The sequence below is a fragment of the Carassius gibelio genome, chromosome B5 (assembly GCF_023724105.1).
Source record: "Carassius gibelio isolate Cgi1373 ecotype wild population from Czech Republic chromosome B5, carGib1.2-hapl.c, whole genome shotgun sequence".
In the NCBI taxonomy this organism is placed as follows: Eukaryota; Metazoa; Chordata; class Actinopteri; order Cypriniformes; family Cyprinidae; genus Carassius; species Carassius gibelio.
The window spans coordinates 39,044,282-39,071,334 of record NC_068400.1 but is presented as its reverse complement, the minus strand read 5'-3'; the positions used below and the strand labels follow the sequence as shown (position 1 = coordinate 39,071,334).

Sequence of the window (27,053 nt, the reverse complement as noted above, 5' to 3'; positions counted from 1 at the left end):
TTCTTAATTATGTTTCTGTGGCTGTGGCTTTAGCTCAAGATGCACCAATGCTAAATCATTGGTTTAAGGATGGATAGAAGTAACCGAGTACTCAAAAGTTACAGCAATTAACAATCATAAAAACAATGATTGGGTGACTTTTAAAGGATGTATTTTTCTTTTGATGGTGAAATTAAACTTAAGTGCAAGATAGGCACCACCAATCTGTCAAAGAATTCATATTAATCAGAACATCATTAGCATATGCATCCACAATTTGCGCGACAATTCTAACTTGTACGTAACAATGTAAAAAAGAAAATGTAAGTATACATATCTGACTGATCTTATATAGGAAGCATTTGCTTGAGTTATTTAATCTGTTAGTAAAGTGCCTCAGTTTACCAGTGTTCATTCACTATTCAGCTTCAGCCTCAGCTCATGCAGCTCAAACAACAGTTGAATGATTGAATATTATTGAATAGTACCAGTGTAACTAAATTTCAGATTTTATTATTTGAACCAATCACATTCCTTATAAAAGCTAATTTCATTCATTAAAAAAAGAGACATCTAGAATAAAATGAAATAATTCTAAATTCTACAATGACCTGCACAAGTGTAAAATAGGTCCAGGATTTCTGACACAGCTGTAGTTCTGAAATAAAATCCTGAAGAACAGGGAGAGAAAAGGAAGTATGTTGCAGATTGCACAGAAAGCAGAATTAGACTCTCCTTCTTCAAACTGAACAGAACAAGCAACCATCTGACAATTCAAAGTCAAATGCACAATACGCAAAGACAAAAATCTCTGACTTGACTTAGTGGGGAAAAAACTATTTTCTACATCAAATATTCTGCATATACACACGAGCCCATACATATGCTGATGAATCTAATTCACTGCAGGAATCCGATTATAAAAAGCTATTTCACTCTTGAGATTGGTTTGCATGTTTGGTATGGTCCACTGAAATCACCCGAAATAAAGCTTTGCGAAACACTAGCACTGAAGTACCGGAACAACATTAATCACAAGTTTCACAAAAGGCCTGGAGATACATGACAGTCACATCCACACAGAGTAGCCAAGAAGCTGCTGATTTCCACTGGCAATTACAGATCAAGAAAAGAAAGATTTGCACCATTTATTACAACTGAAGATATTATGTAATGCTATGATATTACACTTTCCCAAACCATGATCTGACACTGATCCGTGTCAGGGCTAGGTGATTCATTGAATATTCACAATATATAAAAAATACTTTTAAAATGATAACAATTTATGTAATCTTATGATATCTTAATACTTTTTTTGATGGTAAATTAAATTTCCCCAAAGATTCTCCTTAGACTTATACACTAGCAATTCTTCTTAAGGCAAAGTTAAGACAAAATGTTTCAATATTTTCATTTAAGTCAGATTCTATGGGATTAGAAGGTTGTAGCAACAAATTAATAAATGGTAATGCTGTATATATATATATAAAGAGAGAGAGAGAGAGAGAATCCCTATGTCACAAACATTAAAAAGAACTTTATTAATGATTGCTGCCTGGAAACTAATTGCAAGCTCTGACACAGAAGCATAAGAAAGTACACGAGTGACATTTAAAATCAGCTTGAATAAAGATTAGCTTAATTATTACAAAGTAGTGCAGTCAGCCTAAAGACTACAGAGTTTAGAATCTTACATCATCTATTCCTTGGTGAACTGTAAATAGCACCAAACTCCATTCAGTCAAACATGGAAGAAACATAAGAGGAGAAAACCAAACAAAAACTAAAATATAGCAGGCCCACAACATCTAATAAGACATTCAGACATGTTGTAATTCAGAGTATTGTGGTACAAATCAACCACAGGAACAAAGTGACAAATCAGCAACAAGGCATCTGAGATATTATTAACAAAATTATCAATGCAGCAAAATGCATCTGAAATTTCTAGTCAGAGTTGGATTGTTTACCACTTATACACAGACTATTCCATTAAGACAGAAACCTTTGTGGAATCTGTTTAGATCTTCTTGCCATCACCACTGCAATATAACACAAAAATAGAGACAACACACTTGCAACGGTGCCACATACTAGCATCTTGGTCCACACAGAATCATACATCTACCATAAAATCACAAACACATATGCCACTTCATGGGATCAGATAATGAAAAGTTTAAAGAAGAGTTAAATTCTTGGTTTCGGTTTTATACATATTTTGAGACAATTTAGCACATCAGTGAGGCTGATTCTCAGCTTTCCACCTTCTGTTAACACGAAAGAAGAACAGTAGCGGCGTCTACCTAGTCATACAGAGACACACAATACATCATGTCATGGTTCCTTGCCATTTTCTGTGATCAGCAATACTAATATCCCATTAATACCCATCATATCTTTAGATTGATTTACATGATACTAATCATATTAATGTCCCTGCCATCACACAAGGTGCTCTATGGTTTCAGACACTTCACAGTGCCATTCGAAACCCAGCCATCACACTTCAGCTGCACCAGGATGTCCTGTTGTGTATCAGGTCATGATAAGCAATCTTTCAGGACAGCACGTACCGGATCAGAACAGGTCACCTGGGATCAAATATTGTATTGCAGGGCATTATAAGGCACCATAAACCAACTGAAACTGAACATGTTATATAAAATTTAATGGCAAGTGGTATTTTAAAAAATAAGATCAGAAATAAGTTCTTAAACGGGAACACACCAAACGTTTTAAAATTGTAGTTCACATCAATAAGCTCATAACTGGCTGATAACCAATACATGGCCAATAACACACAAGAATCTAAAAACAACATTTATCATCAATGTCAGGTCAGTGTTTTGGTGTTTAAATGAATGTAAGCATCACAACATTGCAATATGGATAGCTATTTATTCTGAGAATCTGAAACATTCTATAGAAGTGAGAGAGCATTCTTCAAGAATCTTTGAAACGGTGTAATCTTGGTTCTAATGTAGTTACACCTATAAGTTAGATGACTGCAAAAGTAATCTAAAAAAAGGTATATTGTATAAACGAGTATGCATACCTAAATATCCAATACCTATTGAAACAATATATATTAAATGTATTTAAACTTGTTATAAATGAGTAAATATGGAAGTACTTATTTAGCACTATTTTATGATTTTGTTTAGCACAGCAGTCAACGTTGTTGTTTTGATTGGGCTTTAAAAATAAAATTGACTGAAAAATATTTTTGCTTTATTTACTGGCATCTCATATAAAATTTATGTGTTGATTTAAATACAAAAAATAAAAAACATGCTTCAAATGCCAAAATTTTTTCAGGTAGAAACATTGGAGACAGGAAATATAAAGAAGAGAGAAGAAGACATCCTGCACACTGATATGTGTGCCATTATGTCTCTGCTTTTAAAGCTGCAGTAGGTAACTTTTGTAAAAATATATTTTTTACATATTTGTTAAACCTGTCATTATGTCCTGACAGTAGAATATGAGACAGATAATCTGTTAAAAAAATCAAGCTCCTCTGGCTCCTCCCAGTGGTCCTATTGCCATTTGCAGAAAATCCATCGCTCCCGGTAAGAAACAACCAATCAGAGCTGCGGTCCATAACTTTGTTTGTGTTCAAAATGTAGAAAAATGTATATAATAAGCAAGTACACCATGAATCCATTTTCCAAACCGTGTTTTTAGCTTGTCCTGAATCACTAGGGTGCACCTATAATAAGTGTTTATATTCAGACTATTTTAGATTGCTTCGGGGGTACTGCGGCGGAGTAACCCAGTACCTTTGTGATTCTTCATAGACATAAACAGAGAGAAGTAGTTCCGGCTACGATGTTCTTCCGCAAGACGCAAGCAGTTCTGTTTATTAACCGCTAGAGTGTCAAAAGTTACCTACCGCAGCTTTAAATGCCCAATGAAGGTTGCATAATCAAAAATTTGCTGTTTAAACAAACACTGGACTTCATTCAATCTATTGGGATTTTTTTTTTTAGATCTCAACACTGGTTTAAGAAAAAGAAAACTTGCATGATTTCAGAGGACACTATCCACTCCTTTTTTAATAAACATCCCAAAGTCTACACCTATATGCCAGAATCTGTCATCAGTTCATCTTCAGTCAACCCCAAATTTGTTCCAAACCCATTCTCAACCAACCATCAAGCATTCGCCTCAAATCAATTCTTCGTTCATCCTCAATAAAGGCCAAATACCCTCAACTAAACCACAACCAGAGCTAAATCTGTACTCAGCCCATTCATAATCAATTTTCAATCCAAATCTTTTTTCAACCAATCCTGAATCTTTTCTCAATTCATTCTAAACCATTCCTGAATCTTCCCTCAACAGATCCTGAATATGTTCTCATTTTTTTTAACACAAGTCCTATTTCCTTGATACTTCTCATGCGCTCTAAATTCAAATGAGAATTCATACTGGCTCAGTAATGTTTCCCACAGTTCCCAGAGTAAAACTATTAACAGCATTAACATTTATTTTCCAAGAGTGACCAAGGCTGCATTCATTTTGATGGTACAGTAAAAACTGAAATATTATTACAAAATATATTTATATAATTAATATATTTTAAAAATCTATTTATTCCTAAATATTCAGCAGTCATTACTCCAGATGTCAGAGACACATGATCCATCAGAAATCATTCTATATGCTAATTTACAGTTCTAATTATTATCGGTGTTCAAAACAGTTTTGCTTCTTAATATTTTTGGTCAAGAAAAATGAATGTTCTTTTGATGAATGTTCAAAAGAACAGCATGTATATAAAAAAATATATCTTTACTGATGCTTTTGATAAATTTAGTGCATCAATACTGAAAAAAATTAATTATTTAAAAAACAATTGCATCCTTATAAACTGATATATATTTACGAGGAAACTGTGATCATAAAGCCAATGTGCTGGAAAGAAGCCGGAGCCCATGCAGTAACCTGAAGAGCATCCTATGTACACATTGACAGCCCATATCTTAATTTTTCCCTTCTTCTCGCCATCCCATTTCTTTAATTTCATTGCCTGTGACTCACCTGTTCGATCTTGGCGAGCCATTCTTTGTTACGGGCCAGTTCGGCCATGAAGGCCTGGTGCTTCATCCATTTCCTGTGCAGCTTCTGAGCTTCATCTCGAGCTCCATCTCGAGCAGTCAGCATCCTATCGGCCTCTGGGAGCTCTGCTCAGCTACACCATACACACACATGCACAGAGCAGTCAGCAGACAGCTACGACACAGACACACTCTGTCACAATCTTTTATCCATCATTTCCATACGCACACATACAGCACCAGGCCCTGTACACTCCACATCAATACAACACTGCAGCACCATGAAAAACCTCTTCACCTGCACCACCAGCACACACACATCCCAAAAATGTCCAGAGCAGAGGAGAGAGCAGCACCTCAGCAGAATGTGCAGCAGCAGTGGGGTCTGGAGCTCAGGGGTGGGGGATCCACTGGGTCCTCATGTCCTCCAGATTAGTGTCCAGGCCCCTGCAGTTCTGCTGCAGTATCCGTGCGTCAGTCCAACGACTCAGAGAAAACAACCGGCACACATACACACGCAAGACACCCACTTAAAAGCACTTGAGCTTCTACAGAATCCTTCAGAGAGGGCTGTTTCCTGTAAAACAATCACTGCATTATAATCCTTCAAGCCACATGAGAACCGAAAGCTGCATCTTCGCCTGCTTGCGTCCACGTCAGGGGCGAAGCTCAGGTTTGAGTGCTAAATCTCTTCACCATCCTGCTGTCGATGTGGGTGGATGGCGGGTTCGTAGGAGTGGGAGGAGTCGCTGATGTGCGTGTATGTTGGGGGGGACAGCAGATTTTTAGACACCTAACGACACAAGTTACCCTCTTTGAATGAGCTCACGCACTCGCAAACATCGTGCTGCGGAGGATGCGACGGCTGAATGGATGCACACGTGTGCTTTTGTGGGCAGATTCTCATGTGCTCTAGTGTGATTGCAATGCAGTATGCTGCAGTCTCTCTCTCTCTCTCTCTCTCTCTCTCTCTCTCTCTCTCTGTCAGCACAGTGAAAAAAAACTGCCTCAGTCCTATCAACAGACTTTACTGCAGTGCCTAAGAGTGAGGGAGGGAGGAAGGGAGGGAGAGAGCAAGAAAGAGGGAGAGGTGGAGAGAACGAGAGAGAGGGAAAAAGGGAGGGGGTGGTAGAGGATGAGGGTGAGGAGAGAGAAAGGAAAAGATGAGGCTTAATGATGGCACATTGGCTAGAAATACTGTGGGACAAACACACCTTGTATAGGCAGGGAAAGGGGGAAATGGGAAAGACAGGTGTAAAGGGAGTGAAGAGTAAGTGGGCAACATTTTTCATTGTCACTAGGGACGTTTATCTGCACCACAAGGATAGCTGTGTGTGTGTGCGCTGGGGGACAGTAAGGAAAGGAGAACAGATTGGTTTAGAAAACAACCACAGGGATGCTGAGGAACTGGAGGTCACAGCCTCAGCAGCAGTGCTGGTTAGTTGCCACAGGGGTGTGTGTGTGTGTGTGTGTGTGTGTTTGTAAGAATATCCATAAGGGAAGATTTGTCTGTTACATGAAAAAAAAGTTTTGAGGTGGATTGTGTTATTACAGAGGTAAAAAGGGATATCCAATTCTTGTTCAGTGGGAGATATCTTCACTGTGTGTCTGTAAGGAGTCTGTCATAATTTCAAACAGCTGAGTGAGAGCAGGGGAAAGGACACATATGTGTCGCTATAGCATAGCTGCTTCCAATTTAAAGAGACAGACACATGAATCTTCCCTCGATAGATCCTGAATTTGTTCTCATCAAGTCCTTTTTCCTTGATACTTCTCATGCGCTCTAAATTCAGCTGAGAATTCATACTGACTCAGTAATATTTCCCACAGTTCCCAGAGTAAAACTATTAACAGCATTAACATTTATTAACCAAGAGTCACCAAGGATGCATTCATTTTGATGGTACAGTAAAAACAGTAATATAGTGAAATATTATTACAATTTTAAATAAAACAACAGTTTTTTTTATTTATTTTCAAAAGCTATTTATTCCTAAATATTCAGCAGCCATTACTCCAGATGTCAGAGACACATGATCCATCAGAAATCATTATATATGCTAATTTACAGTTCTAATTATTATCGGTGTTGTGCTAATATTTTTTTTATATTTTTTTGATGAACAGAGTGTTCAAAAGAACAGCATGTATATGAAACAATAAATCTTTACTGATGCTTTTGATCAATATAATGCATCAATACTGAATATAATTCTTTAAAAAGCAATTGCATCCTTATAAATTGATATATATTTACAAGGAAACTGTGATCATAAAGCCAATGTGCTGGAAAGAAGCCGGAGCCCATGCAGTTACCTGAAGAGCATCTTATGTACAAATTGCCGACCCTTATCTTAATTTTTCCTTTCTTCTCGCCATCCCATTTCTTTAATTTCATTGCTTGTGACTCACCTGTTCGATCTTGGCGAGCCATTCTTTGTTATGGGCCAGTTCGGCCATGAAGGCCTGGTGCTTCATCCATTTCCTGTTTGAGAAATGCACACACCCAGGGAACAGAGGTTTGGACAGATTTTGATTTCAGAAACAATTGAAGCAATTAAACATCAATGTTATTAACTGCAGGATTTGGATTAACAGGAAATAAGAAACAAGGATTGGGTTATATATGCATTTAAAAATGTAGATTACTAATTTATAATTAACATCTGCCTCTAATTTATTGCTAATAAAGCAAGCAGACAGTAGCTCAGAGATAGAAAATCTAATTATTATGAAAACCTACCATTTAAATTAATCAGAACCGCCAGCCTCAGATCTTGGTTTGAATTGATATGGCCATACTCCACAAATGAATCAGCATTTGGGCAAGTCTGCAGGCACAGGTGAAGGAGGCAGTGAGAAATCGTTCAAATTCAAATTAAAAGTGTCCTTATTGCCTCTTTTCATGGTACAAGCTGTGGTATTACTGACCTAGACTACTGTGTTGCAGTGTCACCGCATCAGGCCATGTGTTAATACTATTAATATTATGCTCAAAAAGCTTTTTTTTTTTTATTATTATTATTTAATGTCATTGTTTGTTTTTCTTTTTACTATAACAATTAGAATAACAATTAAATGTTCTGTAACCCAGTGTTCCCAGTACAAAAATTATAGATTTGAAGAATTACCAAATTAAAACGCAACATGCATGAGAAAATGAGCATGAAGTAAATGTTCAAATATTCACCATTGTTTTCACAATTTTCTAGACGTCAGAGTAAACTTGTCTCCTTCCATGTTTAAATATAGCCAGAGGCCTCCAGCTGTTTGGTGCCCCCCTGTGGACAACATGCTCTGCAATATAGGGACAATGCACTTCTACTACAGGAAACCACACAATCAACGATGAATTCATTTACATTTTTACATTTTCTATTTATACACACAATTATGTCAGATAACAGGTTATCACTACAAATACAGGTACAGCATGCCAAAGAGAACACTTCATTTAAAGACCTTTCAGCTGTGCTGCCATTAAGGACTGCATGAAGAATAGGATGCAAGAAAGCTCAACACCTTCTTCTCATTCACAAAAATAAATAAATATATAAATAATAATAATAAATGAATAAATAAATAATTAAACACACACACAACTGTTAGGTCGGTCTGAAATCATTTTTGCTTATTAGCACAGTAGAACTTGATATTTGAAGGTCAGCAGCAAATAATTAAAAAAAATTAAGTGTTAAAGTTTAATTTTATTGCAGGTTTGCATAATATCATGAATTTGCTTTTCACAGTGTTTTATTAATTTTGAGAAATACTGAATCTGTTTTTGTGCATAAATGCATATTCAAATGTAATCTCGAACTACAGTATCAAATCATGTACACACACCGCACCTCTGCAATTACTCCAGATTTCTCTCAACATGGGAACTATCAGTTAATAAATGGTAAAACAAAGTAACTGGCATTACGTATTTGAAAAAGTTGCAATGTTTTACCTCCAACACTGCTTACAAAAAAGGGTTGGTTGAATCACCAGGGATCCTGCAACATCCAAAACATTGCTTTATGTCTAACAAAGCTTTAATATCAACACATTGCTGTATTAGGCTTGGATGTATTATTTATGGGCTTGCAAATCAGACACATTTTCCTCAGTCACTGGCCCTTTAACAACAGAGCAACCGCACAATGTTGGTTCTTTGTCTTTTCAAATTATTTCACTTTAATTAACCCCGTTAATCTGCATGAAGGGAGCCAAAGGCGAACATGTACAATCAGGTGTCATTAATCCAAGCTCCATGGAGATGCAGTGTGTGTGTGGCTGGTTGAGAGCGTGTTTTTCAGAGGCCATGTCAATTCAAACCCTGAATGTGCAGGCATGTTTTCTAGTAACATCTAGCAGGCAATTATAATGTGCAGAATGCACCCTGAAGTCACTGGGTCAGGCAGATGTTATTACAGCTCATAGGGAATGACCTAGTGAGTGTTCCCATGGTGATAGTGCCAGCCAGAAGCATGCTGCATGTGCCAGTCCTCATCAGCTTCTCAGACGGCCAACAGCCACAGCAGCACAAACACTGTGGTTTCCTCTTCTGCCAGCCGTTTGTTCTTTATACTTCATTATTCTTGGACAAACCAAAAATGACAACAAACAATGACAAATGAGGAACATCAATAGAAAAAGAAAAGTCTTTGATTTTAAAATATAAACATGTTCATAACATCACTTCTTATTTCAATATATGTTTTTGGTTATTCATGATTTAGTTCAAATATTCCTTATAAAAATAAAATAAAATAATTTTAAAAAAAAGCCTACCACCATGTTATATCTTTTGCCCAATTTCCAAAATAAAAGGTTCAAGGTCTGCTAACGAGTTACAAAGATCAACTCAAACACCAATTAAAATGTAAATTTAAAAAAATCATGTTTTTGAGAACGGAATTCTTCAGTTATTGTGATTTCAACTCTAGAATTTGGCAGAAGTAATGTTACTCTAAAAATGTAAATATTTGTAAGCTTTCTTCATTCCGCCGCAGTCTTTTTTATACTACAAACAATTGTAATTAAGAGGCATTCTTTAAAAATTATTTGATACTTGTCGCATTTTCATTCATGAATCATTTTCCCAAAAAAATTGGTAAATAAAGCCGCTTGTCGTGTTTTCTGAGGACATATCAAAAAGGAACTTGTGTTTTGGTCACGTTTCGAGAAAATAACGCGATAGCTGGTTGTTTTCGAGCTTTAGCGTGTTCTGTGATATTAAAATTAACGTTATACATAAAAAAAACAAATACTACTTACTATTATTCGTATTTATATGCTTGGTGTGTCGACCAGTAGATGGCAGCATCGCGCAGCAGCAAACAGCGCGAGACCGCTCCTGCGCGACCCGGTACTAATGCTCCATGTGACGTCTGCACTTCCTCTTTTCTCCTGCTCCGCCAGGGCAGCCATGGTACGTTATATTGTTCTGTGGAGTTTCACCAAAAATCTGGTTTAATCCTAAACACGAGAACAATCTAGACCCAAACAAACTAAACGCCGTGAATGTATACATCCTCGACATTATATAAAATGTTTTATTGGGTCGTTTTGTGTGACGAATGAGATGATTATTACTCCCTTTTGCCGATTTCCAAACTCGTAATGCAGATGTTTTAATTCCTGACGTTTATGAGTGGAATTTTGGGTTAATCTTAATAAAACACTATTTTTTATTTGTCTTTATGTATTCGAAACAATTATGCTCGCCCTTTAACTTACGAATTGTTTGTATATTTAGCGAAAATATTGATTAGCTTGAGGTAACGGTAGGCGGTAATAATGGACTCGGGCTGCTGGAGATCTCTGTTGATGATACGCGTGTTTATCTTCAGGTGAACGTACCGAAGACCCGCAGGACCTACTGCAAGAAATGCAAAAAGCACCAGCCACATAAAGTGACCCAGTACAAGAAGGGCAAGGACTCTGTGTACGCCCAGGGTACGTTCAGAGAGAGCAGCAGTAAGCTCACTGTCTTTAGACCTTTACCTGCATCTGTCTGTTTCTTCTAGGAAAGAGGCGTTACGACAGAAAGCAGAGTGGTTATGGAGGACAGACGAAGCCTATTTTCCGGAAAAAGGTATGCAGATGGGTGCAATAATTAACATGCTCAACATAGACCAGCAGTTTTCAAAGTATTTTCTTTTAGTATTACACCAAAGCTGTATTGGTGTATTTTTATGCAAGTTTCTGTAATTAAAACACTTGAAGTGTTGTTGGAACGCAAAGCGGTTTACATATACTTTAAATCAATGATGTAGACCTAGTGAGGTTCATTTTATTTATTCAGCAAAATGTGTAACACTTCTTTATACAGTAAGTCTAAAAGAAATGTATGCTCTTCTAGTTCTTGGCAAAAAAAGGAGACCCAGTGGTGTAGACCATGTTGGACACTCTCTACACATGTCTTGGGGTTACTGTTAGCAGTAGGGGTCAGCGATATGACCAAAATCATATTTCACGATATAAAAAAAAACACAATAATGATATATCTTTATAGTGTTTCTTTTAATATTTTTTTTTTGTGATAAGATCTTTGATACCAATTTTCAAAACTAATTATGGATGCACGATACCGATTTGTTTTGTTTTTTCCTTTAAGCAACAAAAAAAGAGGGAAAGTATCCATAAACAAGATGTTTATTTGGTATTTAATAGGCCAAACTGGCTTTTGGATGTTGGAAACGATATCCATAACCATCTGAAATTAGCAGCAGTAACTGCACAGTAATTAGCCTACATTCAATACAAACATAGATGGACAGACATCAGCCTTTAGCTATTGTTTTGAATTGGGTTGAAACTACAGAGAACTGGCCTTAAATGAAAAGATTAAGTGTAACCATGTGAAATTAAAGGCAACAACTGCGTAGTTCTACAATCCAAACAACACAATCAACACACATTCAATAAGAGCTTTCTTAATCAGCTTTCAGTATTTTAGTTTTTAAATTTGGTTAAAAAAAAAAAAGGTCTTTACCAGTGAGACTAAATAAAAGTATGCTATATTAATAAATTATTCTAAAATGTTTTAATTGGATGAATGAAAAACTTCAGCGTGCTACAGCAGGTGATTTTTAAATCAAATTTTCATCAGTGAATGGAATAAAGAGAGGGCGCTCTGTTTTCAGTGTAGGCTATAGGAGCACTGAGCAGCTTAGAGTGCCCTCTCGCGACTGGAGATGGTAATGCTTTCTCTTGGTTCATGTCAAATTAATTTTGATGAATAAGTCGCACCTGACTATAAGTCGCACGACCAGCCAAACTATGAAAAAAAGTCTTACTTATAGTCTGGAAAATACGGTATTTGCAACAACTGATGGAGTGCTGAATGCAACGTTGTCAAGGTAACATTTGGTCAGTCATTCCCTTCACCAAGGGAGTTCCAAATGCTCATACGAGACAGTAAAGCCTTACACCCTTCAAAGAACACACTGTGGGAAACAAAGGTTTTGCTACAGATTGAGTGATTGTATGGGTGGTTGCATATCAGGTGTGATTCTGTCCCCTGTGCCGCAGGCTAAAACCACAAAGAAGATCGTGCTGAGGTTGGAGTGTGTGGAGCCCAACTGCCGATCGAAGAGGATGTTGGCCATTAAGAGATGCAAACACTTTGAGTTAGGAGGAGACAAGAAGAGAAAGGTAAGGAATACACATCAGCTTTCTTACATTCTTAATTTTAACACCAAATTTGGAACTACTTGTTTTGATCGTAAAACTTTGGATGCACTGGAGATTATATTTTTTATCAATAATTGTTTTGAGGGTTTTCATTGTGGAAAACCTGGAACAAGCTTTATAAGGCGATTTGTGACTTGCATCAGAAATTAATTGGATATTTAGATAGTAAACAAACATTTGTGGTTGATTTCATCAGCTAGAAATTGCTCTCCCTGTGAGGGCAATCTTTAAAAACAAAAAAGTACAATGCAGAATATTTTAAAAGTTTTACAGTAAATTTAAAAGCAGTAGAAATTAATTTGAGATTTTAATTTTGTCTAATTGACAAAAAAAAATCAGTGGTGGACCTGTTTCTTGACTTTGACGTGTTAAAAGTTTAGCCATTTGTCCACTTTCTTTTTTTTTTTTTTTTTTTTTTATAGAATTAATCAAGTCAAATGTTTGGGCTATCAAATATTTTTATGACTGAACCAATGAAAACAGTTTCAATCTGTTAAGAGAATGAAAATGCCTAATTCCTTTTCTCGTCTCTTACAGGGCCAGGTCATCCAGTTCTGAGCTGGGCCAAATTCTTCTATTGTGGTTTACCATCACTGTCAATAAAAGTTGTATACAGTTATGCTGACTCTTGCCTTTCATTCATCATCAGTATCAAACTATGTTTCCAAATTAAGTTCACTGTAGGCGACCAAAATGGCAGATTTGCTTCCATGAATGCACAAAAAAAGTGTTGCTTTTTTCTTGTGCAGCTGTTGGGGTAAAGCAAATTGTGAATCTCGCAGTGGAAGATGAATCTTTACTTAGACTCTTACGCTGTTTTGTGTGTAGTCAGGGACAGAACAAGGAGACACACCACACATTTAAAAAAAAAAAAAATGAATGTGAGAAGCCCCTATCTTGCCAGCTGTAGGAAAAGGTGTTATGTCAAAAGAAAAAAAAAAAGTGCACGCATTCCATTAGATCATCCTGATTACATTGTCAGTTTTGATAGCCAATATGGTGCATGTAAATAAAATCTGACCCTGGATCACAAAACCAGTCTTAACTCACTGGGGTATATTTGTAGTAGTAGCCAAAAATACATTATATGGGTCAAAATTATAGATTTTTCTTTTATGCCAAAATATCATTAGCATATTAATTAAAGATCATGTTCCATGATTATATTTTGTAAATTTCTTTCTGTAAATATATTAAAACTTAATTTTTTAGTAGTAATATGCATTGCTAAGAACTTCATTTGGACAAATTTAAATGTGATTTTCTCAATATTCTGATTTTTTTGCACCCTCAGATTCCAGATTTTCAAATAGTTGTATCACGGCCAAATATTGTCCTGTCCTAGCAAACCATACATCAACGGAAATTAAATCTCAATTAAATAAATGGACCCTTATGACTGGTTTTTTGGTCCACGGTCACAGATTGTGCCAAGGTGGTAGAATGACCTCCCAATCTCAATTCGAACAGCTATTTAAAAAAAACAACTAAAGACAAGTTTTTTTTGCCAGCACTTGACCTACTAATACTAGCACTAACCTTTTCTTTACTATTCTGTTCTTTAAAAATAAACCTTGCTGTGTGTACTGCGCTAGAATAACTGAGACTTGTCATGGCACTTGTATACTGCTGTTCTCTCATTGTTATTGTTCTCAATTTTAAGTCGCTTTGGATAAAAATGCAAATGTACTTTTGAGATTTCATGTCTTCCTTATTTATGAGGATACTTGTACATACATGACGAGGAAAAAGGCTGCCAAACAAACCCTTTGTTTAGAACATTTATTTTTAATAATAGACAAACAAGTTTGCTCAGTGAGAGAAAAAAAAACTTGCATCTCAAAGGTCAGGAGGGATTCAGCCATTGCATATAAACTAAAGGTTTAGATCTTTTCAAAAGTGGTCATAGACACATGCATATATGTTCACTCGAGCAGAGAGAACGTGTTGCACCTTTCCTCAACTGGAGTGATTTTAAACGTCCTTGATAAGGGATCTCTTCCTCACACTGGATTTAAATGGGCACAAAAAATGGGATACTGGGATTTCAGAAGTCTTAAAAGGAATCAGGGTTGCAGGGCAAGGTGAATGTCCTCATTTCTAAGAACTTTGTACGTGATCCAATAGAAGACGTTGAAAACGAGGAAGCTGAGGGGGAAGACGGCTCGTGAGATGGTGTCGATCCGCTTGGCTCGTTCCACGAAGCGGCGGCGGATCTCGAACAGAACGTGGCCGGGCGGCAGGCCCACAAACATGGAGGCAGCCTCAGAGAGAGGCCCATCCCCAGACAGACAGCTGTCCATCCCGTATCCCGTGAAGTACAAGTCCTGGCTCTGTGAGTCTAACTGCTCTTCCTGAAGGAAACATCACCACAAAATATATGAACATATGTTCAAAAGTTTAGGGTCGACAGTATTTTTTAATGTTTCCAAAGTCTCTTATGTTCACTATTCACTATTTATTTTATAAAAAATGCAGTAATCAGTAATTCTGCAAAATATCATTACAATTTTATTTATTTATTTTAAATGTTATATATTTTTAATCTTTTATACAAGCAATGGGAAATCTGAATTTCAAGTAGCCAGCTTTAACTTACTTCAGAAATCATTCTAATATATGTATATGAAGAAACATTTTCTATGGGCCCCTTAACTAACATATTTAGCTGTCTTTCACAATTCAAATTTTTTCACTATATATTTTTTTATTTTTTTAAATCCAGCTCTTTTATTCTATTAATGATGTTTTTGTTTGAATGACGAATCAGAATCAAGTATTGTAATGGCAGGAGTGTTTTTTGGGGGGTGCATATACCCGTGCACAGGCACTGCAGTGGCGTTGTGTGCTTCTGCTCGGCGTACTGCCCGTAACATTGTTGCTTTTGTTCTTCATATCTGCTCCTCCAGCCTGACCAGATGCCTGAAGACAAATACAAAGACACTTATTTAAAAAGAGTCATCATTTATTTAAACAATAAAATATTCTCTTCCAGTGCACTCCTCAACAGACCTCTCCGGCTTCTCTGTAATGGGGTCACACTGTACCTTAAAAATCTCTAGTGGGCACGCACATTTCTACAGTAATACAGTATTGTTCAAAATAATAGCAGTACAATGTGACTAACCAGAATAATCAAGGTTTTTAGTATATTTTTTATTGCTACGTGGCAAACAAGTTACCAGTAGGTTCAGTAGATTGTCAGAAAACAAACAAGACCCAGCATTCATGATATGCACGCTCTTAAGGCTGTGCAATTGGGCAATTAGTTGAAAGGGGTGTGTTCAAAAAAATAGCAGTGTCTACCTTTTACTGTACAAACTCAAAACTATTTTGTACAAACATTTTTTTTTTTTCTGGGATTTAGCAATCCTGTGAATCACTAAACTAATATTTAGTTGTATGACCACAGTTTTTTAAAACTGCTTGACATCTGTGTGGCATGGAGTCAACCAACTTGTGGCACCTCTCAGCTGTTATTCCACTCCATGATTCTTTAACAACATTCCACAATTCATTCACATTTCTTGGTTTTGCTTCAGAAACAGCATTTTTGATATCACCCCACAAGTTCTCAATTGGATTAAGGTCTGGAGATTGGGCTGGCCACTCCATAACATTAATTTTGTTGGTTTGGAACCAAGACTTTGCCCGTTTACTAGTGTGTTTTGGGTCATTGTCTTGTTGAAACAACCATTTCAAGGGCATGTCCTCTTCAGCATAGGGCAACATGACCTCTTCAAGTATTTTAACATATGCAAACTGATCCATGATCCCTGGTATGAGATAAATAGGCCCAACACCATAGTAGGAGAAACATGCCCATATCATGATGCTTGCACCTCCATGCTTCACTGTCTTCACTGTGTACTGTGGCTTGAATTCAGAGTTTGGGGGTCGTCTCACAAACTGCCTGTGGCCCTTGGACCCAAAAAGAACAATTTTACTCTCATCAGTCCACAAAATGTTCCTCCATTTCTCTTTAGGCCAGTTGATGTGTTCTTTGGCAAATTGTAACCTCTTCTGCACATGCCTTTTTTTTAACAGAGGGACTTTGCGGGGGATTCTTGAAAATAGATTAGCTTCACACAGACGTCTTCTAACTGTCACAGTACTTACAGGTAACTCCAGACTGTCTTTGATCTTCCTGGAGGTGATCATTGGCTGAGCCTTTGCCATTCTGGTTATTCTTCTATCCATTTTGATGGTTGTCTTCCGTTTTCTTCCACGTCTCTCTGGTTTTGCTCTCCATTTTAAGGCATTGGAGATCATTTTAGCTGAACAGCCTATCATTTTTTGCACCTCTTTATAGGTTTTCCCCTCTCTAATCAACTTTTTAATCAAAGTACGCTGTTCTTCTGAACAATGTCTTGAACGACCCATTTTCCTCAGCTTTCAAATGCATGTTCAACAAGTGTTGGCTTCATCCTTAAATAGGGGCCACCTGATTCACACCTGTTTCTTCACAAAATTGATGACCTCAGTGATTGAATGCCACACTGCTATTTTTTTGAACACACCCCTTTCAACTAATTCAACTAATTGCCCAATTGCACAGCCTTAAGAGCGTGCATATCATGAATGCTGGGTCTAATTTGTTTTCTGAGAATCTACTGAACCTACTGGTAACTTGTTTGCCACGTAGCAATAAAAAATATACTAAAAACCTTGATTATTCTGGTTAGTCACATTGTACTGCTATTATTTTGAACAATACTGTATCTTTATTCTGAACTATCACGGAACATTCGGCTGACATTATGGCAAGCTTTTCTCAAAGTTAGGAACAAATGTTTCTCCAGAAACGTTAATAGAATGGTCATTCAAAGCTACCTGTTCTCAAACGTTACCACAAAATATTATACCCTTTTTAATAACTTATTGGGAATTTTAGCAACATTTTCTTAGAACATATTTTTGTTAGTTTTTTTAGTTTAGTTTTAAACAATGCATTTACTAAGATAAAATATATTTTCTACATGAAAATAAGTCTAAATATGTTTTTGTCAGTTTCAGCTGTTTTCTTTTACTTTGTCTTCCTTTCTTGTCCCAGCTTTCCTCAGTCTTCCCTTTTTTTCCAGGTTACTTATTCTTGGTGATATTTTCAATGTGTGTGTGTGTGTCTGTGTGTGTGTGTGTGTGATATTAGCACTGACAGCGTATTTGTTCCTTAGGGAAAAGATGCTTTTTGAGTATGAGATCCAGTCAGTTAGGTGCATTTGTGTGTTTGTGTTGAATCACATTGTGTACAGGTCGCTGCTTTATGTGACTTAGTGCACATGAGATCAGACAGCCTACTGCACCATTCTGCCTGTGACCAAACAGTTAGTCAGATTGTGTGTGTGTGTATGTGGCTGTATGTATGTGGCTAACACCACATGCATAATGAGGTGTATGTGTTTTTATATGCACATTGTGCCTAAAAGCTTGAGTGCAGTAGTGTGTAAGCATGTTTGAATGTTATATGCCTAAGAGCATGCCTAAGGCAAATGAGGGGGCACAGCGCCACCAACTCACCCACTGGGTGTCTCTCACACACACAGCCTGCCCTGCTGGGCGATGGAGGAGGAATGGAATAGGACAGGATAGTATAATATTTATTCTCTCTGCTCTTTGTGGCAGGACGGTTTCTGCTGTGTCCAAAAGAAAGCCACGATTCTCTCTCAACTAGCTGGTTAGGAGTAAAGATAGGGAAATAACTGCAGTTTCTGCTGACAAAATCTCCTGAGAGGAGTCTGGGAATAGTCGTCTATTCCAGGCAAACAAAGAGCATGTCTGGGTCATAATACAGCTAAAAAATCCAACGCCAAAACAAGAATCTATGTGTTACATCAAGAAAATGAAGACTACTTTTATAGGACCATTAAAAAGCAATTGCGAAATTTTCATGACAAGCACAACTACCCTCACACTATTCTCATTAGCATAATGCATCTGGATGTTTTTCTTAAGGGTTTGTATTTTTTAATCAAACACATAAGTAAGATAACACAAAAGTAGATATTACCAGTTTGACCCATCAACAATGAATCAACCAATGGTGTGAGTTTTGAGCAGGGCCATCTGCCTTTGATCTGCCCAGATTCAGGTTCTGAAAACCTCTTTGAATACAATTACTGTTTTAGCATTTCCAATTGGTAAAACAGAAATAATGTTTAATTTATCAGTTCAGCTAAGCTTATTTAGTATTCTGCTTCACTGGGACATTTTCCAGATTTAAAATCCTGCAGCTCTTTCACCTTCTTCCCATTCGTGTTGTCCCACATTCCGTGTGTGGAAAGAACAGTATTACTCGGTGCAATATTCATGACATGGCTTTATGCCATCGCTGACCTTCCCTCGCTGCTCTGAAGGGGCCAGCAGACTAATCTCATGAAAGATCACAGGCACACAGTGATTGTATAGTATCTTAAGGGCACTCAACCCATGTCGTGTGTGTATAACAGAGGAGAGCTTCAGGCTGACACTCACAGCTCTATAGCGTTGCTCTTCCCGCAGTTTTCTCCTCAGTCTGAAGAATTCTTTGTGTTGCCGAGAGACAAAATTAACTGCTGCGTACTCCAGCAAAGCAGCAAAGACAAACAGCAAGCACACTGCCATCCAGATGTCAATGGCCTTCACATAGGACACCTGCATGCATGCACACAAAGAATATTCAGGATTTAACAAAAAAGATTTCATCTGTCAAATACAACAACAAAAAACAATTTTAACAAAACATGCAGGTTTGGAACAACATCAGTGGGATTAAATAATGACTGAAAGTGGATGTTTGGATAGATAAAGTAGATTCCTACCTTAGGCAGTGACGCTCTGGATCCAGAGCTCTGTGTCGTCATTGTGAGAACTGTAGTGATGCCCAGGCCAACACGGGCCGGGGCGGCATCCATGTTGATCCAGAAGGAGACCCATGACAAGATAACAGTTAAGAGGCTGGGAATGTACATCTGGATCAGGTAGTAACCCATCTGCCTCTCCAGATGAAATTTCACCTCTATACAGGTGAATTTACCTGGGTCAAACATGCAATCATGTTAGACAGCGGAAATAAATGCATGTCATCTGTATTAACCAACAGAGCTGGATAGTACCTATTACATGTAATCTATATCACATAATCAAATTCCAAAAATTAATAAATGTAATGTTTAATGCACTTCATGTTGTTAATAAGAATAAATGGAATTTATTTTCCTTCTCTTTGTATTTTTATGTCAGTATAGTATAAGATGATCCTATTTAAATCCATGTGAAAACAAGAGAGGTCAAAAGTAATCAAAAAGTAATTACCCAAAATGGCAACGATTCCAAACACCTTGCATAGAAACATTATAAGAACCTCTTTTGATGTTAAATCAACTATTATTTTAAATAGAATTGTTCTACAGTCTATAAAGTATTTAATGCAATTACATTAGAAGTAATGAATAAAATCGCAGTAATTCCCTGCTCAACTTAAAAAAAAAAAAAAAAAGTAATTCAGTTAGAGTAAGCTTAGTAATGCATACACTCAACACTGATTGTAAAATCAGTAAAAAAAAAATTAAAAAAAGGTATAATGGTGGAATTGCAATAGCATACCAGTGTTGTAGTGTTTTGTACAGTATCCCAAATCTTTCTCCTCTTTCAGGACAAACTGGGGCAGCACAAGTTCATCAGCCACTTGCACTGGGCCTTCATCCAACCACTGAAATATCAGATCATTCATAGTGTAGCCAACTAGAGAGAGAAAGACAGAGAATAATGAGCATATAAAAGAGAAATAAGATAAGCGTGAGATCGGCTGATGGTCTTACAGCTCTCTAACTGCATGGTGCAGGTCTGTATGTCCATTGGAAAATTCTTCAGATCCATAGGACACGACAGAATCAGAGTGAGTCTGAAAGAGAGAGATATTTTGGATGATCATTCATGTATTGGTTTGGAATGATTATTCATATATAGGGGGTGATATCACACCTGATGCTATACAGTACGTTTCCATTCTGGAAAATCCTCAGCAGTTTGTTGTCTGTTGTGACCTCGTGAAAGTTGGCGCCTTTCTCATTGGCGAAGAACAAGTCTGGCTTCCAGATGGAGTCCAGCATGGATGGGTCCAGGTCCAGGGAATCATCTGGATACTCTTTATAAGCCAGCCGTGGGTCATTCCACTGCTGCCGAAGAAAAACGTTCAGCCGATAATCCTGAGAAGTTAGTGTTCAGAAATACATCAGGGCACTTTCACAGCAGCTGAAGCAAAGGCATTTGCTAAAACATGACAGATGTTAATGTACAGTCCACTGTTTATTTACTTATTTATTGATCACAAGTTAGTGGACTTCATTGATGTAACAGCACTGGACCTTTCCATATCCCTCCACTTGCCTGTGTTAATTATGGTTGCCAAATTGTGTCTAAAATGTCAGTTAACTTCTTAATAGCTTTAAAAATCTATAATTCATAAAACTCAGTCTGATTGTCATCTTCATGCTTGATTCGGATTATTTTAACTCTGTTTTGAACAGTGTATTTTGGTACATTCTAGACCAAACATATTTCTGATAAGCTTTATGTGTGTAGGCATCCTTCCCATGTAAATATACTGTATGTGCCGCACGCGTATGTGTGTGTGTGTGTGTGTGTTTGTGTCTGTGTGTGTGTGTCTGTGTGTGCGTGCGTGTGTGTGTGTGTGTGTGTGTTTGTGTCTGTGTGTGTGTGTCTGTGTGTGCGTGCGTGCGTGCGTGCGTGCGTGTGTGTGTGTGTGTGTGTGTGTGTGTGTGTGGATTCCTCAAACTCTAAACCCGTGTAATGTGTAAATTTAATGGTCATTAGTTTAATGCAAACTGACAAATTCTCCCTAGGAGATATGACTATATGGATAATGTATGTGTGTGTGTGTGTGTGTGTGTGTGTACCATGGTGGTCTCTGTGATGGAACCAAAGCTGTTGATAAAAATGTTGCAAGTAACATTTACTGGAGGACCTAAAAGATGAAAGAACAACACAATATGAAACATTTGCATTTAAAAATTGAAAACTCAACCTCTGCATCTCATATTTTAACATATTAGATAAATGAATAATTCACACAGAATTGACCTTCAGTGTCTTGAATAAAAAGAAATCCACAAGCAGCAAATAGCAACAGATTCTGGTTTCCAAGAAAAAACACTGAAGAGGTTGTCCAAAACTGTTAAATCAAATTACAAATGATAAAAAGAAAGCATTTTTCGCAAACATAGATAACTAGACAATTGTAAAATGCCCCCATTTACTTAGACTGAACTACACAGCTATTCAGCCAGTGGTTAATTAGCATTCAGTAACTTTGTAAATATTTGATTGCAGCATTTTATTTATTGATTTAACGTTCATGACATTAGTGATATATATATAGCTTATCAGAGGGGACATTTCCCTCCACACATGCTGACAGCCACATCTCTAAGATGCAGAACAGATATGAAATATACACGAGCTCAGAGACTGCTACTGAGAGAGAGAGCAAGAGATCATGAGAGAAAACCAGAGGAAGGAGGAAAGAAAAAGTATGAATAAAAAAAAGAAATTCCAGTGTAAAAAAACATAAGCAAGAGAATGAGCGGAAAAGACTTATTTAGGTCTGTGGGTTAACATGCACTCGAGTGGACAGCACAGCAAACGAAATGCCAGCGGAGGAACTGCCCCTCACAGACGCTGTTGTGACACTTTTTACAGAGAGAGATCTAGCGTGAGCTGACAGCCGTATCCTGCATGTTTCTGAAATCATTCTCATCGTCTCGTATTCTGTTGGTTTTCGTCTCTGAACGCCTGTGGGTTTCTCTTGTTGAACGGTGGGGATGGTAAAAAAAATAGACCTGAGAACCCATGGGGGGGTCACATAGTTTAATAAGATCTTATGTTGTTCTGTGTTCAGAGAATGTAAATATATTCTTTGCTGACCACATCACATTTTCGCAGAGTTCTTGCCAAAACAATCTATGTACAGAGTTTAAGCTGCAACAGCAGTTTTACTTACTTCTGTGTTGCTTTGTATGATGCTGAAAAAGAACCAAGATATCATTGAAAGTACGTAACAGAAGAGAGTGGTGAGAGATTTACTGGTGAGGAACAGGAACAGTTCTCCTGAAAATGAAGTATCTGTTCTTGACATGTCCACTGGTGGAGAAGAAACCTGCTCAAAATAGTGGAGGGCTGCTGCTTTGAAGGACAGACAGTGTGGATGTGTTTAGTATGGTCTGCATGTGATTGCTTTTATTATACGGTTAATAAAATCATCATATATGCTCAATGCATGATTACGTTTAGAAAAATGCTAATTTGGTTTTCCAAATGTCCAGTGTATACATATAGTGATGATTTAATAAAAGAAAAAATGGGGTCAGTAATATTATTGTTTTAGAAAGAAATGAATACTTCTATCCAGCAATGGATGCATTCATTGAACTGATCGAAAAAGAAAAACATTGAGAACTCAACCTCTGCATCTCTCATTTTAACACATTAGATTAGATAAATGATTCACACGGAACTGAACATCAATGCCTTGATTAAAAAGAAATCCACAAGCCGCAAATAGCAACAGATAGTTTCCAAGAGAAAACACTTGAAGAGGTTGTCAAAGACTGTTAAATCAAATTACAAATGATAAAATAAAGCATTTTCACAAACATAGAGAACTAGACTATAACTGTAAAATGACCTACGTACACAGCTGACTGAGCTATTCAGCCAGGGTTTAATTAGCATTCAGGTGCTTTGTAAATATTTGATTGCAGCATTTTATTTATTGATTTAACATTCATGGCATTAGTGATATATATAGCTTATCAGAGGGGACATTAAGCGGCACAGCTGTTTTTAAACTGTGATGTCAATAATGCATGTGTTTTTTTTTAGCACCAATCAGCATATTGGAATGATTTCTAAGGTATAAGACTTGAGGAATGGCTTTGTCATTCTTTGTTAATCAGCGAAATCAATTTCATTCAAAAACATGCAGAAAACAGTTATCTGAAATTGCATATTTGAAAATATTATAAACATTTAAAAATCTTACTGACCCAAACCTTCTGAATGGTAGTGTGACAGAAAGTGACTGAGAGTGACATTTTACAGTTTTTGATGCACTCATCCATTGCTATACTCAGAGAAATCACATTTTCTTTAATAGAAATTAAAACTAAAAATTAGACTAGAGCAGATTGGAGTTGAAGTCAAACCTTTAAAGTTAGGCCTGATCCGAGCATCATATCCAGATGTTTTTCCCATTAATTTATCCAGAAAATCAGATGGTGACATGGGCTTCACCCTGGTGCTGGGTGATTTCAGCTCTTTACTAAACACACACCTGGGAAAGGTAAAATAAAATACACATCAGAACATCATATCTACATCAGCTGTCTTTGTTTTCCAGTGGAGCCCAAAGTCTAAGACCACTCATTTCAATCTTTCAAAACCTTAAACTTTTAATTTATATTCAGGTTTTGTTTGCAACCAGATCTCACTCCAAAATTTATATTGACCAAATGACACTCTTTGCATTAATATATTCATTTTGGTCTTCAGAGAGTTCAATTAAAATGACCAGATTAACAGATTTTACAATGCAGGCTTTTGGACTGTATAGAGTATGTGCATGGTTTATTAATTAGTAAGCTCTCTTTACGAGTTCTTTCAGTTATAATTCACTGTGGCTAAAAGCCTTTGTTATCATTCCATTATTGACTGAATGCTTTGGTAATATTGTATGCCAAATTGAAATGTTAATGGTAGAGGGAAATCTGGTTGCTAACAAAATACCTGAGGAGTCTACTTAAAGCCTTTAATAAGAACCTTTAGAACATCTGTCTCATGTTTTATTAAAACTCCTCTCCACATGACGTGCTGTTTGTTTCTCCGTGTGGCTGCGGAAAAAGATAAGATAGCGGTGATATCTTTATTGCCTTAAACCTAATTGCAGGTTGTTGTAGGTGTTAATATTTTATTAAAAAGAATCCAGTAGTCCAAGTCCAAGCAGAGAAAAGGACAGCACTTTCTCTCACACACTTTGAATCTTATTCCATATTTAGAGAAATTTTCTGGTCCAGTTCCTCTTCAATTTCCCTGTCTGTTTGTGAGCAGAACTGTGGCAAATCTGATTTGTGAAAGAATAAAGTCTGTCTCACACAGCGTATAGGCAGTGGAAATGAGACAGAGAATGAATGCATCCTCAGGTGAGACTTACAAGCCCTTATTTGTCATTCTAAAGAAACATCTCGTTCCAGACAGGCCAATAATATTTAATCTAATTATGTGAACTTCAATAAATCTGCAATTTCAGTAACAGTGAAAATGACCTCAGACAGAGCTGTCTGTATGTGTCAGCCTCATACTTCAGAGACCCAGATACATAAAGTCAACAAACACACACACACACACACACACACGGAAACATAAGAACGCTCTCCGGGATTAAAATAAACCTATCACCCATGAAGACTACTGAACTGAACACACAAGCCAAATACGGACGACTGAGCACACAACAGTGAACAAGTCTGGAAATTACAACATTAGGGAAGAAACAGGTCATTTTAACACGTGAAAATACTTCAAACTATATTTAAATCTTCACAGACAGCCTCTACAAGTGTTTTAATGAATCACATGGTGATGCCAGTGAGGAACGATGGCACACCTGTGAAAAACTCACCTGATGACCCCTTCAAACATCCACCAAACCAGTAAGAGCTCCAGCAGGACCCTCCAGAACAGAGAAAACATCCTTTCACTACACGGCTGCTCTCTTTTTCTCCTTTGTGTCCTGTGGCTAAATCTCAGTAAGCAGATGTGTTTTGGAGGGGAAGGGCACCCATTCCGATGCACTCTGGTCTCTCCTCCACTGCCATCTGACTGAACATCGCATCCTGAGATGGGCACACTAAGAGACGTCTGTGTGTGGGTGTGTCTGTGTGTGTCTACACAGGGGGTCTTCGGCTCTTTTTTTTCCTCTCTGGCCACATGCTAGCCTGAGGTGCAGTTCTAGCATGGAGAAGAGAGAAGGCAACAGGGCATAAGATTTGAAAGAGTTTAAAGACTTTTATCAGAATATACAACTGTGACATGACTCCACCTGAGGGGCTCCAGATCCTCATCCCAAGACGCACTGCATCCATCCATCCACCTTCTCTGATATCTGGAGTATATTCTGTAGATGACACAGAACAAGTGCTTATTAAACAGCAAGAATTTAGGTTCAGCATTTCATTGTTATTATTATTTACATTTTAGGTTATGTGACCCGTCACTATTTCTTAAGAAAACTTTAAATTACCTTTATGTCTCTTGCATTTCATGTCAATAGTCCTGTGGTGAACATATAATACTGTCTCAGTTAATATGAAACATAACACTACCATTCAAATGTTTTCTCTTATGCTAACCAAGGCTACAATTATGAAACGTCTTTTAATACAGTTTTACAAATGTTTTTACAACAATTGTAATGTTTTAAAATGCAACTTATTCCTGGGATTTCTTTCAGTAATCATTCTAATACGCCGGTGTTCAATAAACACTTTTTATTATCAAGAATTAGTATCAATGCTGAAAACATTATATTATTTAGCAATAGTAAGAACAAAACAATATATTATTAATGATAAATTTTGATCAATATAATGTTCATAAGTTTATATACCTTATTTGTAACATTGTAAAGGTTGCTCTGTATATAAAGATGTGTGTGGGTGTGTGTGTGTGTGTACTGGTATTCACTATGTTATGGGGACCAAATGTCCCCACAAGTACAGTTATACCAGTAGAGTTTGACCTTGTGGGGACATTTTTAGATCCCCATGAAAAAAAAAAAACAAGCTTATAAATAATATATAAAGTGTTTTGAAAATCTAAAAATGTAGAATGTTTTCTGTGAGGGTAAGGTTTAGGGTTAGGATAAGGGGGCAGAAAATACTGTTCAGACAGCATAAAAACATTACGTCTATGGAATGTCTCCATAATGATGGGAATACCAGTGTGTGCTTTTGAGAGCGATATGTACAGCTTCCCCGTTTCCCTATCATACTGTTTTACATGATCCCGCAGCTATTTAGGAGAAAGACGTGAAATAAAAAAAGAGAGAGAAAAATAAGACAATAATATAATTTGTGTGGGTGTAAGAAAAACAACTGAAAGAAAGAGAAATCCAACTGAGCTTTATCTGTGTTGAGTCACAGTGGATAACTAGGCCAGTGTTAATTTTTATGTATCTTCAATCCAGAGTGAACTGAACTAAAGAACAACAGACCCAGTTTTCTCAGAAATCACTCACTCAGCGGTCATGTCGATGATGTGTTGAAA

At 37.1% G+C, this 27,053-nt stretch overlaps 3 protein-coding genes across 6 annotated transcripts in view; 1 reads left to right on the top strand and 2 right to left on the bottom strand.

The window, feature by feature from the left end:
* LOC127957575 (spectrin beta chain, non-erythrocytic 4-like) overlaps nucleotides 1-8,375 on the bottom strand; it is a 30,669-nt gene extending 22,294 nt beyond the window's left edge. The window contains exons 1-3 of one of the 4 annotated variants that reach the window (XM_052556181.1): nucleotides 8,239-8,375; nucleotides 7,792-7,879; nucleotides 7,461-7,533 (exon numbers count right to left, since the gene is read on the bottom strand). In XM_052556181.1, coding sequence (XP_052412141.1) covers nucleotides 7,461-7,526 — 66 coding nt within the window. In that variant the 5' untranslated portion in view covers nucleotides 7,527-7,533; nucleotides 7,792-7,879; nucleotides 8,239-8,375. Of the gene's footprint in view, nucleotides 1-5,031; nucleotides 5,183-5,346; nucleotides 6,004-7,460; nucleotides 7,534-7,791; nucleotides 7,880-8,238 lie in introns of those variants that run through there. The other 3 variants (XM_052556180.1, XM_052556179.1, XM_052556178.1) reach the window with 3 other exon arrangements.
* Nucleotides 8,376-10,395: 2,020 nt separating this feature from the next.
* On the top strand, nucleotides 10,396-13,353 carry LOC127957574 (60S ribosomal protein L36a). Its single transcript, XM_052556177.1, has 5 exons — nucleotides 10,396-10,467; nucleotides 10,889-10,994; nucleotides 11,066-11,133; nucleotides 12,573-12,695; nucleotides 13,272-13,353. Exons 1-5 carry the CDS (start codon nucleotides 10,411-10,413, stop codon nucleotides 13,290-13,292), a joined length of 375 nt encoding a protein of 124 aa, XP_052412137.1. The 5' UTR covers nucleotides 10,396-10,410; the 3' UTR covers nucleotides 13,293-13,353.
* A 1,214-nt stretch (nucleotides 13,354-14,567) lies between these two features.
* glra4b (glycine receptor, alpha 4b) lies at nucleotides 14,568-25,680 on the bottom strand. The gene is made up of 10 exons (XM_052556176.1): nucleotides 25,408-25,680; nucleotides 23,936-24,063; nucleotides 21,629-21,696; nucleotides 20,694-20,917; nucleotides 20,531-20,613; nucleotides 20,316-20,453; nucleotides 19,532-19,746; nucleotides 19,206-19,364; nucleotides 15,552-15,656; nucleotides 14,568-15,088 (listed from the first exon to the last, which is right to left on the bottom strand). The coding sequence occupies exons 1-10, from the start codon at nucleotides 25,476-25,478 to the stop codon at nucleotides 14,801-14,803; spliced, it is 1,479 nt and encodes a 492-aa protein (XP_052412136.1). The 5' UTR covers nucleotides 25,479-25,680; the 3' UTR covers nucleotides 14,568-14,800.
* Nucleotides 25,681-27,053: the final 1,373 nt, after the last annotated feature.

Coding starts and splice junctions, on each gene's coding strand:
- glra4b (XM_052556176.1), bottom strand. CDS start 25,478: ATGTTTTCTCTGTTCTGGAGGGTCCTGCTGGAGCTCTTACTGGTTTGG. Junction 24,064..25,407: donor ATGTTTGAAGGGGTCATCAG/GTGAGTTTTTCA, acceptor TACCTTTCCCAG/GTGTGTGTTTAGTAAAGAGC. Junction 20,454..20,530: donor CACCATGCAGTTAGAGAGCT/GTAAGACCATCA, acceptor TTCTCTCTCTAG/TTGGCTACACTATGAATGAT.
- LOC127957574 (XM_052556177.1), top strand. CDS start 10,411: ATGCTCCATGTGACGTCTGCACTTCCTCTTTTCTCCTGCTCCGCCAGG. Junction 10,995..11,065: donor GGACTCTGTGTACGCCCAGG/GTACGTTCAGAG, acceptor TGTTTCTTCTAG/GAAAGAGGCGTTACGACAGA. Junction 12,696..13,271: donor GAGGAGACAAGAAGAGAAAG/GTAAGGAATACA, acceptor CGTCTCTTACAG/GGCCAGGTCATCCAGTTCTG.